The sequence below is a fragment of the Peromyscus eremicus genome, chromosome 20, assembly GCF_949786415.1.
Source record: "Peromyscus eremicus chromosome 20, PerEre_H2_v1, whole genome shotgun sequence".
In the NCBI taxonomy this organism is placed as follows: Eukaryota; Metazoa; Chordata; class Mammalia; order Rodentia; family Cricetidae; genus Peromyscus; species Peromyscus eremicus.
The window spans coordinates 36826795-36846958 of NC_081436.1; the positions used below are offsets into that span (position 1 = coordinate 36826795).

The following is a 20164-nucleotide window of genomic DNA, read 5'->3' on the forward strand; positions in this document are numbered from 1 at the left end:
CTAGAATAGGGTTACATCTTAAGAAACTCTGAAAATATAATAAATTGAAAATGCATTTCAGGGAGGCTACCTAGTAAAGAGGACCCTAAGAAAGACACAGGGATCGCCCAACAACAGAGAAATGGATGAGATCTACATGACCAAACTGAATGTGAGGGGAGTTAATGAAGGTCAAGGGTCAGGGGAAAGAGAGCTTAGGGGAGCGGGAGATCCCAGCTGGATCAAGAACAGAGAAGGAGAACAAGGAAAGAGAGACCATTATAAATGAAGAGCCCATGGGAATAGGAAGAAGCAAAGTGCTAGAGAATCCCTAGAAATCCACAAAGATACCTCCAAAATAGACTACTGGCAAAGGTCGAGAGAAAGCCTGAATTGACCTACTCTGGTGATTGGATGGCCAAACACCCTAACTGTCGTGGTAGAACTCTCATCCAATGACTGATGGAAGTGGATGCAGAGATCCAAGGCCAGATCCCAGGTGGAGCTTCTGGAGTCCAATCGTCAAGAAAAAGGAGGGATTGTATGAGCAACAGATGTTGAGACCATGACTGGAAAAAGCACAGGGACAACTAGCCAGACTAGTGGAAACACATGAACTATGAACCAATAGCTAAGGAGCCCCCAACTGGATCAGGCCCTCTGGATAAGTGAGACAGTTGATTAGCTTGAACTGTTTGGGAGTCCCCCAGGCAGTGGGACCCGGACCTGTCCTTAGTGCATGAGCTGGCTTTTTGGAGCCTGGGGCCTATGCTGGGACACTTTGCTCAGCCTGGGTGAAGGGAGGAGGGGACTGGTCCTGTCTGTACTGAATCTACCAGGCTGAGTTGAATCCCCAGGGGAGTCCTTGCCCTGGAGGAGATGGGAATGGGGGGTGGATTGGGGGGAGGGCTGGGGGAGGGCGGGGCAGGAGGAGGGAGGAGAGGGAGGAGGGAGAAGAGGGGAATCTGTGGCCGATATGTAAAATTAAATTAAATTATAAAATTAAAAAATAATAAAACACACACACACACACACACACCAAAATAAAGGGAAATGCATTTCAAACACCTCATCTGCCAGATTCCATGGCTGTTTTACACTACTGAGGATTAGCTGGTTACTGCTGTGAGCACGTGATTGAGCGCAGGCTGCTTCTTGCTGCCTGTGCCTAGCATTGAAGGGATTGTGCTAGTACATGCCCCTAACCCAGAAGTAAATACTGAAACTCAGACCTCAAAGTGGGGCTTCTAATGAACAAAAAGAAATGCGTATTGCCATAAAGTAAAGAAAAAAAAAACTGTTAAGCCAAGCCATCATCAATCAGATCCCATGTAATCTGTAGCATCCTAAGGCCAAAGTCAAGTTCCAAGTTTAATTATTTTTACACCCAGCTTTAAAGGCTATCAGAGTTACATCTGTATCTCGCAGAGGTAGACAGGTCTCACAGACTCATACCCTTGGCTGTCATGGCATTAATCAGTTATAACAAAGCGCTGCATAAGTCTGTCTGGTGAATTTTCTTCTACCTTGAGATCCGTCAGTTATTCTTACAACCTCCTTAGAAGACGATGCATCATTTTTATGTCGTTAGTAAATGGGCTCACACTTTACCACCAAAGCTCCTTATTTTGAATATTATTTTAATCCAAATTGCAGATATTCAGGGCATGGTTTTGATAAATTATATAAATTGAGTTTGACCAGAAGATTCCTGAAAACATGGAAACATTTTCAAACTTCCACTGTCAAATGTTCTCTTCAGAGCAATGGATTCATTTAAAAAGTTAGTTTCTCTCTCTCTCTCTCTCTCTCTCTCTCTCTCTCTCTCTCTCTCTCTCTCTCTCTCTCTCTTATTCCTAAGCCATCCGCTTTAGTTTGAAGTAGCAAATCAAGATGGTCTTTCTCAAATATTTCCAAGAGGGAATATTAACAATACCTTAATCACAGAAAAATAAGAAAGCTTAGGGCATTTGTCTTTTAATCAAAGAAAAAGAAAAAACCCTCACCTTTGACAACTCTTTTAAGCATTTTTTTAAAGAAAATAACCATTATATTTTTATAGCAATGAAAATTTTCAAGTTATATTCTTTTGAAATATCATATGCTACCATTCGAAATTCTACAGAAATGTCTTTTATCCATAAACTAGAATTGCCTGGGGTGCTCTGAGAATAAAAAAGAGATGAACACTTGTACCTAGAGAAAGTCCTATCCTGGCAGCATCATCCTCTTTGCTCAGGATGCTTCTTCAATATCTAGAAAAGACAACTCAATATGGACCCTGTACAGTGCTAAAATTGAATCTTAGTAAGCCCTTTCAAGGTTAAGACCTACAAGCATTGTATGGAAGTCCAACATCTTCCCTGACTCTCTGTAAGTGCACTAGATGGGTCTTGGGTTGTGAATCCTATATTTCAGAGGCTATTGCTTTAAGGAGTAAAAGGCAAGGGAAGGGTTTTGATCAAGAATTAATGGGGTCATGAAATCATCTTTATATTTGTAAGGGATAGTTGGAAGCCATATCCAACAGCAGAAATGGGGATCCCAGAATCTGCATGAGGCTTGATTGAAGGACAATGTTCACAGAGGCCTGATGAGAAGAAAACCATAAAGCTTTTTTTTGGAAATAGAACATGCACTGAAGTACAGTGCTAACAATGTACCCCAAGTTTATTCACAGTTGGGTGCAAAAATTGTTGGTGTCATTTCCAGAAACAAAGGTGACAAGATAAGTTTTGGGAGTCGGTTTAAAAAAAGAATTAAGATGGCTGAAAAATCTAAGGACTTTCAGACAAGAACAGTGTCCTTCCAGTTATTGGAGAACCCAGAAAGTTTCATGGAAGAAGTGGCATTTGAATAAGTAAGAGATAAATTTATGGAGTAGACAGTTATGGTTCTGCCCTCTAGGCCCAGTGAAGGTCATTTTGGCCTAATTAGTCTTGTCTCTCCATTCATCTGTCAACAGGTATGTGAGATCCAGAACAAAGCATGATGTTGACATGCGAATTGGAATCCATTCAGGCTCCGTGCTATGTGGTGTGTTGGGCCTGAGAAAATGGCAGTTTGATGTCTGGTCTTGGGATGTGGACATTGCAAATAAACTTGAATCTGGAGGGATCCCTGGGTAAGCAAAGCAAAGCCCTTTCTTGCCTAACTTTTTCATTGTCTAACTTTGTGATGCCAGATTTTCTGTGTACATAGTTCAAAGATAGAAATCTAGGAAGCAGTTATTCAGGAGGAGGTCAGATATTAACGCCACATACAGTACTGGCCTGAAAATTCTAAGGAAACACCCCAGAGATGACAAAAAATGATGAGTCAATGAGGCTGATGAAGTGCTCGTGTCTCTGTCCTGCAAAGCATTGGTTCTTTGACTTGGCCACATATTTAAATCACATCATTATAAAATATTTGTGACCAGAACTTACATTGGTTCATCTAAAGTGGAGTCTTTACAGTATCAATTTTAAGTTTTTAAATCAATTCTAATGGGCATCCAAGATTAAAACCTATTGACCGCCAATGTCTACATGACTGGGCTCTAATCCAAAAATTCATTACTTTCTTTGAAAACTCATCTGCATTCCAACTCTGGTTGGCAAGACTGGTTGATACTGAACCTCCGGATACAGTAGTGTCCTGGAAAGCAGAACTAAAGTGGTACACAGATATCTGAGTTTCACACTCAGAATTATTAAATCAGTGTGTCTGGGGTGGAGCCTGAGCAATACACCTTTCTAGCAAGTGTCTTGGTGACAGTGATACAGATGGTCTCCACATTGTACAAAGACTACTGTTCTTGAGCTTTTTGTCAAATGAGACAACATATATAAAATCTTCATGTTCAGAAGACTCTAATAATGGCTGTGCTTGTAGTAGTTAATTATTCAGTCACAAGGTCTCAGAGAAATCCTGAAAGAAAATGTCCCATCTCTATCTAACACTGCTATCGTAATAGAGCAGTATACCTGTCTCTACCTAACACATAACACATGAAGGAGCAGTGTACATCCATTGTCCTAGGCCAGTCTTAACATCTACAGAAGGAGAAAGAAAAACAAAAGGGGAGAATGAAAGAAAAAAGGAAGAGACAAAGGAGATAGGAGGAAAGAGAGAAAGGGAGAGGTAGAGGGGAATGTTTGTTACCTAAGACCATGGGAGGAATCAAATCACATGATTAAATTCATGAGGACAAACAAATCTTTGGCTGCAAAAGATAGTATTTAGGTAAGGAAAATACTACACGATTGTTAGATTTTATTTACTATCATAACTATCGTGATTATATTACAAGAAAATGTTAGGTTTACCTGACAGGCAACACATGAGAATAATATTCTCTGAGCACAGATTCAAGTCCTTAGAGGAAAATGAAGTCACTGGACCATCATCTCTGAAAAGGCTTCACTTCAAAGCTCAGGTTAGGGGCAAAGACTTCCAAAAGGAAACATCAGAATCCTAGTTTCTATCAAAAAGCATCCCAATGTATTCTGATCAGAACTGTGATAGAATAATTGGTATTAAACGGAGGCGAAGATCCCTTTATCTACTAAAAACATAGTACTCACTTAACATAGGCAAGCATCAGTCCCTCTGAACACAGAGCAGATTGATACAATGTATCATCCAGATGAAATGTCCAGGGAAGTAGGTATTTAGTATGGTTATTTTAAAAAGGAAATCAGCCGTCAGACTTTGCAAAATCCTCATAGTTACCTCATTTTTCCTAAGAGAAAAAGGCAGTGTCCTCTACTGTTTAAATCTTAACTTGATTTTAAAGAGCAGTTCAGGGCTCCTGACTTGTGGAATATGATTTCTGTGCTTCCAGGTAAAATACCATGGAAACATTTTGGATTTATCTAGCAGGTGTCTCAAGAGAACGCAGGCTGCTTTCATACATTTGCTTGATTATCTCAGTCTTGAAATCGATACATTTGGAAGACGTGGAGAATGTGCCCTAAATGGGCAGAAATGCGCCATCTGAGGTTTTGTTTGTTTCTGCAATGAACCATTCTTCCCAGAAAGCAGGAATTTGACAGATTGGTTAAATGGTCAGAGGAGGCAGTAGAGGGCATACCGAAAGCACAATGCATTCTTAAAAACCCCTAAACTTAAAAGTGAAAGAACTCTTCATTGTTTATTTGAATATATTGCTTCTGGAATCACAAAACCCAGGCAGAGAATTATGCATCCACTTTATTCCTCCATTTACTCAGAGGAGCACAGAGTCGGCTTTAACAAACTGTTAAGTTAAATCTGGAAGTAGGACACATTTAGCAAGCATGCAATCACATGGTGAATTGAGAGAAATGACAGTGGCTTGAATAGCTGAAGACAGCATGGGGGCCAATACTGAAGGCATGTCTGACAGTGTGCTCTAAATGGCAGAATCAGGGACAGAGGCCACATTCAGATGTCAAACTGTTTCCTGTGAGCCTTAAGGAAGCCTGGGATATACCACGGCGAGATCACAGTGGCATTTTTAAGAACATTCTGAACAACTTAAAGTTTGTGTTTTCATTGCTGCAGTTTTGTTCTGTATAGTGTTTTGACTACTTTACACAAATCAGCTCTTGCATACTCACAATGATATTATGAGGTGGGTCTATTACCTTTGCCATGTTTGTGGGTGACAAAGAGACTCAGAAAAGTTAAGTCATTTTCCTCAAAGTCTTCTAGCTAGCAAATGGAAGAGTTAGAGTAGAAACCCAGCCATCAAGAAAAAAGCCCTCCATCATAATTCCTTTGCTATTCATCCCATACCACTGTACAACACAGTAGTTATCCGACTCAGACAGTTGCGAGAAGAGAAAATATCTCCCTTCCAGACAAGGAATTACAGCCTGAGGCTTGCACAAATCGAGTTTGATCCTAATCAAGTCACATATTATTTCATTTAAAAAAAAAGAAAAAAGAAACTTGGATTGTGAGCTACATGAGTTACTTAGTTTGTGAATGAGCCTTGACCATTGCCAGCTTGCATGTTCAATGTTACTATGTGCTCCTTTGATTACACGTTAGAGGGGAAATCATATCTTCCAGTACTTTTCTAAAAAAGGATGATCCATGTAACCCTGTGCACATGCAGAACTGCACCTTGTAAACAAGTTGGAGAAACAAGGTGCTTATACATAAAATGTGAAGTGATGAAGCAAGCTCTGAGACAGAAAGGGAGCCATGCTGTAAGATAACATAGTTATAACTGGAATTCAAGAGCATCCTCATCATTTGTTTTTCCAGGATAGCCAACACCACTGAAAGAAATCACTGGCTCATAGGGAGTGTTGACAGTAACAGGAAAAGCCAAAGGGTGCTCTTCATTGGGATCACACAGAGCCATCTGTGTGAGACTATAATGCCCTAAGATGAAGGGCTTCTAGCTTCATCTTTGTTTTTCCCTACACCTCTGGGGGGGAGCAAATTTGTCCTCAAGAATGTGTTATTGCAGTGTACTATGTACAGCCCTAATTGAGCAGCCTGATAAATTATAATGATCCCTTCTCTCTACACACAGGAGAATTCACATTTCCAAAGCCACACTGGATTGCCTCAACGGTGACTATAATGTGGAAGAGGGCCACGGCAAAGAGAGGAATGAATTCCTGAGGAAGCATAATATAGAGACCTATTTGATTAAGCAGCCTGAAGAGAGTTTGCTATCCTTACCTGAAGACATAGTCAAGGAGTCAGTGAGCCCCTCAGACAGGAGAAACAGTGGGGCAACATTCACAGAAGGATCCTGGAGCCCAGAACTGCCTTTCGACAACATCGTGGGCAAACAGAATGTAAGTCCTTCCTTCCTTCTTCCAGTTAGCAACAAGTGCATGCCTGAGTGCATCTCCAACCAACAGCCTCAGAGGAAAGCAATTCGTCTTTAACCTTTTCTCTACTGAGCACCATAATTGAAAATGATCAAACAAATTTCCTCAGGACAGAATTAACCTATGTGCACAATTTCAGGAAAGGGCAGAAATATCACGTTCCTGACACCCTCTTATGTTTTTGATGCTAAAGATAAATGCCCTGTGAAGCAGAATTGTATCTATCCAAAAAAAAAAAAAAGCTCATATAGAAAAAGTTCAATGTCATTAAAAATGCTTGTGTATACGAGAATGGCCCCCTTTAGCCTGTGGTCCTCAGTCTTCCACTAAATTTCAAAGTCAGGAAGGCAGCCTTGATGGAGAAATAGGAGGGTAACATTGGGTGGTGCTGGGATGGGTGCTCTAGAGAAACATGCAGTTTCAGAAACACTTCTATGATTCTAGTTTTCCACCCTGTGGATTTGCTTCTGATACGACAGAATGGCTACAAAATCAGTACATAAGAAACAAATCACTAATAATCAAAATTAATTTTTAAAATTATTTATTCAGATATCAGTATCACACTAACCCTGGCGAGACACTCCAGCTCTGAGAGGCACTGCAGAGATGAGGTTTAACCAGGCTCAGAACCCAGGTGGAGAGAACAAGTCATCCCGGAGCTCCCATTCAGAACACCAGTCAAGTACCAGCTCTGATGAGCGTTTTCCCTTTATCCATCGAGACAGAGCACATGCAGTTAAAGTTATGTGAAATGGTCTAATTCTACCACAGTTTTTAAAAGAAACCAATAGGAAAACCCTATGTCCAGGATCTATCTGTTTCGGATGTGTTCCCGAGCCAAACAGAAGCTGAGAGTGCTCTGGAGTACATAGACCAAATCAAACAGTATTCGGATTTTATGAAGACATTAAAGGATGGGTTTTTGTTGTTGTTTTGTTGTTTTGTTTTGTGACAGAATCTCACTATGTAGCCTCTATTGGCTGTGTAGACCAGGCCAACCTCAAACTCACAGAGGGCTGGGATTAAAGTCAGGCACCACCATGTCCCATGGTGATTTATCTTTTATACCTGAAGACCTGAACATTTCTCATTAGCTCTTAGATTGGAGACATGTGTCTGTTAAAAAGACGAAGGGTGGGGCACTGTGGGGCCAGATTAACTTCAATTCCCTTCCAGTTTTGTGGGAAGGAGCTATGAAGCAATGCATGTGCCAGATTCTACCAAGAAAAACTGCAGACTGAACTGACCCAGCATTCCTTACAATGTTTATTCTTAGACCTTCACTACTCTCTTGTGAGTATTTAATTTACACACAAAGTAGCATTATACCTACACAGGTCATCAGGATTCCAGTGCCGACTTCTTTCCACCCCTGAATTGACATGCGTGTTACAATCTCCAATAAACTAAAGAATGGTATATGTACTTTTGGGAGTAGATGCATGAACAAACTGAAAGTGTCCCTCTGTTTCCTCTGCCTAGTACAAGCTGGAGCCCAGATGCTGGTTTTTATAGAGAAGGCCATATGTGCACCCTTACCTTGATGTGCCTTAATAACTCCATATTAAATTCTCTTTCCTAGCTGTTTTGATTTTATCTTTCTTTTTTTGAAAACTCCATTCGAGCTAGTTGTAGGGAACTGGAATAATTCCTTGTTGTTCTAATCTCAGTTGCTCCTGCCCTGGCTGCTAATAACTGAGAACCAAGAAAGGAGAAATGGAGATGTGTAGTTTCATTTCATGGCTGGTTGACCTGGTAGGATTTTTATGAAAAATGGAAACATTTCTTTGCTAATTTCCTAATTTTGATGACATAAAATGGTTGCTATAGAGAAAGTCAAAGTAATCAATATATTTGTACTGTAGATTTTGCACAATGCCTGAGTTTTGCTTAGATGAAACCTATCTGTACCATCTTCTGTGTGAACAATTTTAATTTATGTTGATGTCTTAATACTAAAGAGCCAGGAAATGTGTGATGATCTGGGTGAATAAACACGTGTCACTAATAACATCTTCGAAATGATTGAGCTGATTAAAATTATCATAACCACTCAGAGTTTATATTTATGCTTAACTCTAGAAATCAGTGAGCCATATGCTCAATTCAGAGACTTAATATGTCCCTGGAAGAGATCAAGACTGGTCTGGCTGAGCCTACAGTATGCCAAAATACCCAATCAGTTCCACCAAGCCCAGACAAACTAGTGTTTGCAGAATATAGATAAACCACACTTACACTTTGTTGGGAATTTTCCAGCCAAATTGGCCAGATGTTTTGGCTTCTATTGATTCACAATGTGTGTTTAGAATTATTTTAATGACATTATATAGCTATGTCATATTCTGTGTTTGTCCTTAGCAGATGTTCGTGTAGCTAAGTCCTCACATATTCAGTCAATGGGGATTAATTGAGCATCTATTGTAATGCCAACTCTAGGGGGGGGAAGGAAAAAGAAAGAATTAAAGAAAAACATTTTAGAGAAAAAGTCAGTGTTTTGTATGTTTCAGAAAAACAGAAATGACATCTGTTTTTCTCAACATTATTTGGTCCAAAAGTAAGATATTATCTGATAAATCACATGATGTGATTAGTTTGTATAGCGGGCAAATGAAATGGTATCCATAGATAGTAAAGGAGGCAAAGTTGGGAAATGAGAAAAGCAGACCTTGAAGAATACTCTGCAGAAGGCAAACACCTTCCTTTAAGGAGACAGCTAGGAAGCAACGCGGTCAGGAGCCACCTGGGGGCATGCTGTAATGGAAACCCAGAAAGTTCAGCATTTTCAAGTAAGGAACCATCCACAAATCAAAGGTAGCCAACTGTTCCAATAACATGGAAAGTCAAAACCACCCATTGGAACCCGATTAAAGAATGTCACTGGCAAGATACAGAGTTGGTGAGAAGGTAAAATCAGAAGCCTGATTGTCATAGTTGATGAGACAGGAACCCGAGACTCTCAGAACTCCAACTGTCACCCTCCTCCCTCCCTCCTTTTAATTTTTGTCATTTACCAGTGGCTTAGAGAAACAAGTGAAATTGCTAAGAGCAATCCCTGACTCTGGTGAGTTTCCCAGTCCCCATGTGCTTCATGTTGATGTTGGGCATATTCTCTGCTCCTATATGTCCATCCACAGAGTCACTAAAATTGATTGCTTGGGCCTGGCTGGGTGCTAACACACATGTTAGTTTTAAGCATCCTGAGGACCAGTGCTCTGCCACCCTGAATCCAGATGTGAATCCAATGTGAAAATGTTCTGCCCAGAGTCTTCATGCCTGGTCTTCCTGGGCGTTGGATAAGTCACCACTGGATCTTCCTATGCTCTAGGTTTCTAAGTGTAAGAAAATAATAAGACCAGAAGACAACTGGACTGCCAGTACTTAAGACTACAGAAGTAGAAGTCAGTGGACCAAAAGAGACATACTGAGTATTTTTAAAGAATATGCACCAGTTTGAAGGCAAAGTTATTGGAGTCTCAGAAAAAAACAAAGCTGAATTTGAAATAATATTTTAGTTTCATACTAAGTATTACATTTGCTTTTCTGGTACAGTGTCTAAAATCTCTGTCTAGGTTTAAGTTCCTATGACTACCATGACATAGCAGGTCAATAGTCTAGATTCACTACTAGAAAGCATAGGCTTGGTCCTTGTCTTTCAGGAATGTAGATATCAGGGGCCTGGGGGATGCAGGGATTTACCAAAAAAAAATGTGAGTGGTACTTAAAAAATAAGGATATGTGACAACTAGGGAGTAAATATACTCTTTCTGCAGGGCTGATTTTCAGTGAAGGCCTTCCTGAAGCTTCCATCTGAGTGCTACAAGGACCTTCAATACAATTTGCCAGGACAGAAGTATTTTACAGAAGAAACAGCACAAAATCTCTGAGGAAAGAAACACTATAGTATGTTATAGAAAGCCTTCAGGGCTAGAGCGTGATGGATAGGGGAGAGATAGACTCCAGGAGGAAGCAGTTGAAAGCTTAGTCTCTCAAGCTTGTGCAGTCTGTATTTTATTCCCAGGGGAGTGATGTGGAGGTGTAAGCAGGGCAGTGGTATGATCTGATTTAGACTTTCAAGAGAACGCTTAGCTTGCCTTCTGGTGAACAGGTAAAAAGGGTTGGACTTAGACAAAATGGATCTTAAGCTCCGAATTTACAAGATGGCAAAGGTGAAACTTTTACATTGCTGTTAAATTTTTTGTGAAGAACAGTAATAACTTTAATTGGATTTTTATGGCAAGTAAAATGCCAGGAGACACAGAGTTATGCTTTTAGGAGGGAGGATCCTTTTTGGAGTCTGGGAACTTTCTCCATGAGTGTAGGATGGTCACCTTCATCCCACCCATCCATTTTACATGCAGGATGGCCTGAGATTCCACATATTAGCCTATTACTCCTCAGGCCTCCTAAAAGGCTTACTTAGAAAAAAAAGAAAACACAACAACAAAAATTCAACTATTGGTACTACCTAAAGTACACATTAGTCACTCCTACTTAACAGATAGACATTGTTAACTTGAAGCTAATGTGTACATCATGGTGACTCTAAATAGAAATGGGATTTTTATAATCCACTCAACAGACAGAAAGAGGATGGCTTCACCGTTTAGAATGTAGGTAAATGGGCAGTGGTGCTGTATGCCTTTTATCCCAGCACTTGGGAGGTAGATGCAAGTGGATCTCTGAGTTGGAAGCCAGCCTGGTCTACAGAGTGAGTTCCAGGACAGCCAGGGCTATCATAGTAAGACCCTGTCCACCTTCCCAAAACACTTAAGGTTTTTTAAATATTCACAGGTCACTAGCACAGTGAAATCTCATAGCAGCCCTACAGAATCACTGCTTTGACACTAGACTTACACATAAGAAAAGCGTTTGTGGTTCTGAGACCCCAATTAACTTCCTGAAGGATATGTACCAAAAAAAAAAAAAAAAAGAACTGAAATTAGAATCAAGCTAGGTGTGACCTCCTCCAAAACCATGTATTCTCCATCATACCACAACTCTTTCTCCTTAGTATCCTAAGTCTATTCAGAGTTTCCACTGTCTACTTTGATTTTCAAGTCAATCAATCCTAAAAGCTGTGTGTGTGTGTGTGTGTGTGTGTGTGTGTGTGTGTGTGTGTATGTGTGTGTATGTGTGTGTGTGTGTGTGTGTGTGTGTGTGTGTGTGTTCTGAGACACACGGGCCACTGGCTCTCAAAAGCTATTTAGAATATTCTGCTATAACGCTAGGAACTAACCAGATGTAATCTTCTACCTTACCTAAGTAGCTAGCTGTTCATCACTTGAGTATCTACCTAGTGGCAAAATATTCCAGCAAGCATTCAATTTAGTTCCATTGGGCCTGAATGATATTGAGACCAAAAGAAAATGAAATTCTGAGAGAGGTGCTGGCTGGGCTGGCAGGGATGAGACAGGAACATCCAAAGGGTGCTGTGATTTCTGTGTACCCCACTGGGAGTTTTCTTAAAACCAGTTCTCTAAATCTTTTGGAAGAATAGGAAGTATTCTCACCTAATATCTTTCCTGACTTAAATCTTCTATAGGTGTGTGGCTGATCATACAGTTCCTCATGGCAAACTGGTCCGACCAGCAATGAATTTTGAGATCTTCAGATAAATCTCTGCAGGTCCCAAAATGTGTCCAGAAAAGGGCCCTTGATGAAAAGAGCCTAAACAGAAACTCAGTAGGATGAAAGGACTGCCCAATTAGTGTCTGAAATACCTTTACACTTTGCCTCCTTTCAACATTCTTCTTTGACATGATCATTGTATTCTTATCAAGTCTCATCCCTAGGATTTGATTCCTTTCCTTGTTTCCACTCCTAAAGATTAGCCTACAAACTAAACACCAGACCCTTTTCTGTGCAGATAATTGCCCACAAGGCAGGAACACGCTATGTTCAAACTCATTTTAGTTGTCACGTTCAAGAGGAGCAAGTCTCACCCACCAAGATGCTCACTTGTCCATTCATTCATCAACTACTTGTTGAGTAACTGCACTTGGCTAGGGGAGGTACTAGTGTGAGCACCGAGAAATGGAGAAGGCTGCCTGAATGGTCAGGAGCTTTTGGTTAAGGGCTGATTCTTATGTACTACCAGGCTCAGTGTGAGCATTGCTATGATTATCTCACAGTGTCATGAAGAAGGGGAGACTGACCTGAGGGAATCAGGGAAGACCTTCCAAGGAAGTGATGTTTAATCTGACATCTACAGGAGGAAGTATGCCAGGAATGAGAAAGCATGGCAGCAAGGAAGGGAGAAACAAATCTACCCTCTTAGCCCAGCTTTCCATTGCCTCAAACCAAAGCATGATATTACCTTTCCCTACATAAAAATTAACTTCAAATCATTTCCACCGAAAACACTCAAAACATTGGACACTGGTATTAAAAAAGGAAGATACTTTCCCAGGGTCTACTATTTCTATTCATCATCAAACTGTTCATTTTTAATCTCATTATAGAGAAAATTAAAGGCAAATTTTTCTCCATAGGCAATTGGTTTTGAATGGTTTTAATGTTAGATTGGGTTTTGGTGTTCCCTGGATGAGACATCTATTGTGTTGGTGCTGAGAATGTGGAAGACTTCAGGAAATTCTCTGTAGTTAAATCTATACTCTTTCAGTAACACGGCTTTTCCTGGTGGTACAACCCCAGATTGCCTTGAGCTCAACTCTGAAGACAGCTGCTGAGTTCAGCCGGGAAGTCATTAGAGGGTCTGGTTTTTCACTCTGTTCAGAAAGGCAAGTTGGTTTGAAGGCTTTTGTGGAGTGTTTAGTGGATTAAACAGACAATTGGATCTCATTAACTTTGACTAATTGCCCTTCCTTTCCCTGAAGTTCTGGGGTAGATGCAAGTGAAAGAGATAAAGTTAGATATATTGACATGGCTTGAACAGAATTACAGATCTAGAAACCTTTATTTAAGCTGGCAGATGGACGACAGATAGCCTGTGGTTACTTTACAGACATTACTGATGGGAACTTTTTAAAAGCAAGTCCAATGGACTCTTCTTTCATCAGGAATCAACTTGGTACTGGCAGGTCACCAGCTGTGGCCTGACAAACTGGAATCAATGAGTGATCACACAGTGGCGTTGTTTGTTTTTGTTTGTTTCACAGTAGCAGTGATGGAAACCAGAGCCTGCAACATGCCAGGCAAACACTCAACCAGAGTTACATCTTCAACTCCCTGTTGCTTTTTTTTTATTTTGAGATAGGCCACACTAAGTTGGTCCAGTTAGCCTTAAAGTCACTCTATAATCCAGACTGGCCTTGAAGTTGTGATCTTCTTGCTTCACCCTCCTGAGTAGATGGGGTTACAGGCCTGTACCATCCAGCCTGGACAGAGTGTAATGTTTTAAACATATGGAAATAGATCTAAAGATAAACAGCAAATGCCTGAATTTTGCACTGCCTAAATTTCCTAATTTGGGAAAGAAAAGTGGAATTTACTTTATATTGATCCCAGAACCCACTTTTCCAATGCCTGGGGTAATCCTATCCATTGTAAAATTTCGTTAACCTACATTCAATTGTTCCCAAACTTACTTCATAAAGGATGGCTTCTATTGTTTTGACACAATGAAATTTGTATCTGAGATTTTTTCTTTCCAAACAAAACTGCACTGTGCTAATGTTCTTTTCTCCAGTTCTTCAGTGGTGTGTCTCAACTGCCATCTCTTACCAATATCACTGTTCTGTAACATCAAAAATATCTCATTGCCCTGGGGTGCCAGCCAAGCAAAGATACTAGATATTTTTGTCAGCATGGACAGCCTCTTAGTGGCTATTCAATAACTGCTTAGTTTGAGTTGACTTGGCCTCAATATGAAACTTCAGTGGCATATCCCAGGAAAGTACACAGGACTGGTGGAGCTTTTTAATAGTTCCCCTACTTCTCAAGGATCCCCAAACTCCTCTTGTAAATTCCAGGTTGTGAAGTGTTAGATACAACACTCTCCCTTACTCTGTGATTGTGATGTCACTTATAATACCATAAAGCAGTGATTCTCAGCTTTCTTAACACTGCGACCTTTTAATACAATAGTTCCTCATGGTTGTGGTGACCCTCAACCATAAAATTATTTCATTACTACTTCATAGCTATAATTTTGCTACGGTTATGAATCATTATGTAAATATCTGACTAAACAACTCCCAAGGGAGTCATGATCCACAAGTTGAGAACTACTCAACTGTCTTAAAAGATCTATTTAAGTCCTAAGGTCCAGTAAGGCTTCACATATCTTGTGTGTGATAGCTTCCACCAAGAAGTACATATTTGTGGAATACTTCGCTGCAAAAACACTCTTTAAGAGATCAGCTCAGGAACAAACAGTGAGGATAGCAATAGCAACCCAGAGAAGCCAGATTGATCAGACAATTCTGATGGAAGTGTGTACTAAGAATGCTACCATGAGAGAAAGAAGACACAGCCAAATCCCCAAACACTTTCAACCTACCAGGTCATTTCTTTTCATCTCCATTTTGCCCTGTTTCAAACTCTGTAACTCAAGCTCCAGAGGATCAGGCCTCCATGGGCATCTCCATACATGTCACACACACCCACACACATGCACATACACACGCACACACACACACACACACACACACACATGCACATACACACACACACACACTACATTTGATCAGTATATAATACAATTGTATCTGAACAAATCATTCTAGTAGATATAAAACACCAAACATGAATCATTTATCAGTAACTCAAAAGATAATTCTTTTCTTGAAGGAGATTAAAGCTTTAATAACCTTTAAACTCTCCCCAAATTTCTATTAAGAAAATACATACATCTATAAATATGTACATACCAGCACATTGATATAAACTGTATTTTCTTATAGCATTGACATTTCTCAAAAACTGGTGCCTTTTCTATTTTGGGGGCAGGGTGAGTAATTTGGATCATTGTATATGTTCTTCATTTACTTCCTGAGCTGAAATTTTCCAGACTGTGAACACAAGATGATTTTATTCATGAGATAGTGGTCACCTCTCCAGCCACAGCCAGGCATATTGGCCCAATGATTTCAGTGCTAGGGTTACTTGGGTTCACACCTGTCTGTGTCCCCATAAACAAACCATGATGTGTCAACTTCTCTCTCTCCCACTCACAATTGAATCAGGGGTCCCTGCCCCTTGCAAGGTCTTATACTGTACCTGCATTTATTCTCCCATAACCTGACACGAAGTCAGGATTAGGGTTTGCATATCTCTTGAATGCATTATCGTGGACACACTATCTTAATGCTGAAATTTCCATTGGCAATTGAACTTCCCATTAGATGGCTTCAAGGTGGTCATGTGGAAATGGATGTTCCAGGTGGTTTCAAGCAACCAGCAGAAGTTTCAGGGCTGCCTTGTTTTGTTAAAAATGGCCCGGGTTATAACAACTCAAATACAGTAACATTCCCCATATGAATGACACAATCCTGAATCGAGGCAAGCCTCTCAGACAGGAAAGGGTCAATGTAAAAAGACATTTGTCCAAAATCAAGATTGCTGGAGTCATTGAATAAGGGATTAAAAACTAGGTCTCAGATGCTGAAAGTTTGCTCTTGGACCTCTATCTTCTGTTGTGAGACCTCTCCTCAGTCACCTGGAACTGTGGTTTACCTGAAGGCTCAGCCACAGCTGACCACCTGTGTGTATCCCATCACAAGAAAATGAAGGCCAGTATCCCCGTTCCCCAGGCCGTGACCCAGTGGTATGAGCTGAACAGAAAGGGTGAGGCATTGGACAGCATGCAGAGCATGCAAAAAAAAAAAAAAAAAAAAAAAAAAAAAAAAAAAGAGTGTGACTTTGTGTTTAAATATTCCTGAGTTTAAGTCTCCAAATACATAAACAAAGGAGTGTGACTTTGTGTTTAAATATTCCCGGGTTTAAGTCCCCAAACACAAAAGCAAAAGAGTGGGACTTTGTGTTCAAATATTCCTAGGTTTAAATCCCCAAATATAAAAACTATTTTAATGATGTCATTCACTCTTACTAGCTAAAGGTCAAAGGTAAACTCATAAGATGCAAATCAATACCGAATTAGTAAATATATCCTGCATGATGAACCAGCACTGGGAGTGCTTTACTGTATGTGGTCTTATCGTCATCTCAGAGAGTCTGAAATTGCAGGACATAAGGTGACAATGGACAACCAAAGGATTGCACAGAACTTTTTGTCCCCATCATATTTACCATGCAGACAATATTTGGAAACTCTGAGTTCTACCCTAAGATGGGATTTACCAGTGGCCCCGATAGCCTGGGCCCTGAACTGACACCATTTGCACATATCTGGACATTGGAAAACTAACTACAAAGGATAATAGAATCCTCCGATAGGCTTCTTAGAAATTTCTGGACTGTTAATTCAGAAAACAGAGGGGGCATTCTGACCCTTGTTATTTCATTTCCTGGTGTATACGCAACAAAACCATATGAATTACTTAAAAGCTCTTCTGGGGGCAGAATACTGAGACTTCCTCCCACAGCAAGACCTCATTAGAGAATGCTTTAGCTTTGTATACAGAGCAGATCTTACTGTCATAAGTAATATGAAAAAGTAAATCCAATTCTTACATTAAAAAGTGCATAAGCGCATCATTTGGATGTGATACTTCATTTTCTCTTCATTCAAAACAAGGGAAACTGTATCATTGACTATCAAGCCTTGCTTGTATGGACTGGTCCAAAATAATATAGATCTCATTCCCATAAAAGGAAGAAATGCTGCATTCACGGTTTTGGAGACTTAATGTGGATATTTTCAGAAATGTCACCTAAGTTGATGGTTATCTAAATGCTACTCTGTGCATTCTTAAAAAAAAATGTTAACTCACATTCAAAGAAATCTGTGCTCCTCATCCCTAGATTTGGGAAAAACATAATTCTATCTTTTCCAAACAGGACAAAATTCTTCCTGAACTCTCAAATCCAGAGCACTGAAACTATCCCAAGAGCTTTCTTAAAAAGAAAAAATGGTAATTATTTAAGGTGGTGAATATGCAAATGAATGTGATTCACTTATCCTACCATCTGTAATGCACTATAACACCACTGTATGCCCTTTAACTGTATGATTATAACTTATCACAAAACACAAATTAAACTTTTTGTAAAGGAGGAGCCTCCTCTTAGGGTGATTGGATTCATATTTTAACAAACAGTAGTGGAAACAAACTGTTACTGTATGTATATGGGGTGTTTCTATCTGGTCCAATTATTATTCTTGCATCCTTTAGGACCAAGGATGCTACATAAGAACTTGAAAGGCTGTCTCTTTTCTACAGTCCAAGCCCTGCAGACAGCAGAGAAGTGGAGTAACAGATGCTCAAGGCCAGGTGTAAGATATGTCCCAGAGGTGATGGAAGAGTGGTCCAAAATTCAGTTAAACCAGTCTTGGATATTCCAGATTCTCAGTGCAGACTCAGGTTTGAAACTGGAAATAAGCATTCTTTGAGAACTGACAAGCCTGCTCAGTGTAAGTAGGGGAAGCCCTTGTGAAGCCCTGGGTTTGCTGAACCTGTCATCCTCTGTAGGTCCTTCTAAATCAGCAGTGAGCTGGCCCTAAACCATGACTTCATACTTTAAAGTTTAAAGGTTCTTGCTAGACACTGGAATGTCAATTGTCATGGTAGTGTATTTAATTGTGTGATGACCTGATGATCAAAAGCTAGAATAAAGCTCAGAAAATATTTTTTATTTAACAATATTTGCTACAGAGAATCTTTCTAAATTTAGAGTTATGTAGGGGGAAATTGGAAATAATAAAACATGGCACTTAGTAACGAAGACCAGCAACACTTCCCTGAGGATAATCTTGATATAGACAACCTTACACCCATCCACTCTGTTGTTCATTCAATGCATATTTATTAAAAACCTAGCAAACTCATCAGGTGTTAGGAACTTGGTCATACATGAGGTACTGTGCCTCATTTCAAGGAGATCAGAGTCTAGTGAACAAGCATACACATGCTCAAGAAACAATTACTCTGCTAAAGACAATGTAGGCTCAGAATATGCTCCCTGAAGGAGACTATGTCTGATTTCATTTTGAAAGGAGATATAGAGTATGTATGTGCTCAGGAGCTATGTGTTCTGATGCATCAGACAAAATGAACTGGGTAATTGTTTAACATATCAAGTTTTGTCAAGTGTCTAAATTCCAGTATGGGATCACATTCCATTTACATGGAATCTGAGAGCCATACAAGAGTTTACACATGGCATGAACAGACTATAAGACATCATGTATGAAAACCAGATGAACCAAGTTGCACCTGGGGAGATAAAGTAAAATGGAAGCCAGTCTCCTGAAAAAGATAACTGGGCATTCTGGAAAGAGTCATATGAAGGAAGACAAATAGGTTATATCAGAAACTGGTCCAGACAAGTAAAAAATGGGAATAAAAGCAAAGAAAGAAATCTGAGCACTGTTTCCAAATTAGCATCCCATGGAACATATAGAAAGAATTCATGAAGAGGGAGTTTGGGGTCAACATCTTGGAACAGTGCAGAGGCTAAAAGTCTTGTATCTACAGATCTTATCCATACCTTTACCTCAGTTATATATGTGGGAGATCTCAGTATATGGATATAAGAATGTGTTTGTTCAACAAGCATGCGCAGAGCAACTACAAAATTTGAGGCACTGTCACAGATAACTGTCAATAAAAAAAGACCAAGTCTCTGGTCTCAATGCAACTAGTGAAAGAGGCAACAGGAAACATATATTAGATTCATATTTCCTGACTGACTGGTTCACAGTACTGCAGTATCATGCAGAACCCTGCTGTTGTTGGGGTTTTGTTTTTTTTTTTTTTGTGCTTCTTGGAACATATTGGGAAAGAGTGAATGGGAAGGATTTAGTCATGAGACTGTGTGAGCTGACTCGAAGAATCTGCAGGGATGCTGTGAAGGATGTGCTTAGATTTATCCTCTCACCTCATCACTTTGGCGTCTCCTTTATGTTTCTGTCAATTCCCCTCCCCCTGCCAGTCTCTGTCCCCGATTTCTAATTTTGGGTTTTGTTGTGAGACCTGTTTAGTTTAACTTGTATTAATGTGTGTAACTGTAGGATTATAACTACACATTAGGATCTGTTTGGACCACCAGAGGGCACACCTGAAGACAATGAATGACTTCTCCTCTCCTAAATCAATAATAAATAGTCCCACATGAGGGATTGGGGTTCCCTTGAACCCCTCTTCCATCTACAACTCATACTTGATGGACACTGCACATATATCCCAAGCTGCTGTGAATTTGAGTGACAAATGGCTGTGACATTTCACAGCTCTTCACACCATCTTCTAGCTCTTACATCCTTTCCTATTCCTTTT

The 20164-nt window shown here is 40.0% G+C and overlaps 1 protein-coding gene across 1 annotated transcript in view; it reads left to right on the forward strand.

The window, feature by feature from the left end:
• Adcy8 (adenylate cyclase 8) overlaps positions 1–20164 on the forward strand; it is a 166312-nt gene that overhangs the window by 70991 nt on the left and 75157 nt on the right. The window contains exons 5-6 of the mRNA XM_059247017.1: positions 2945–3103; positions 6494–6764. Coding sequence (XP_059103000.1) covers positions 2945–3103; positions 6494–6764 — 430 coding nt within the window. The remainder of the gene's footprint in view (positions 1–2944; positions 3104–6493; positions 6765–20164) is intronic.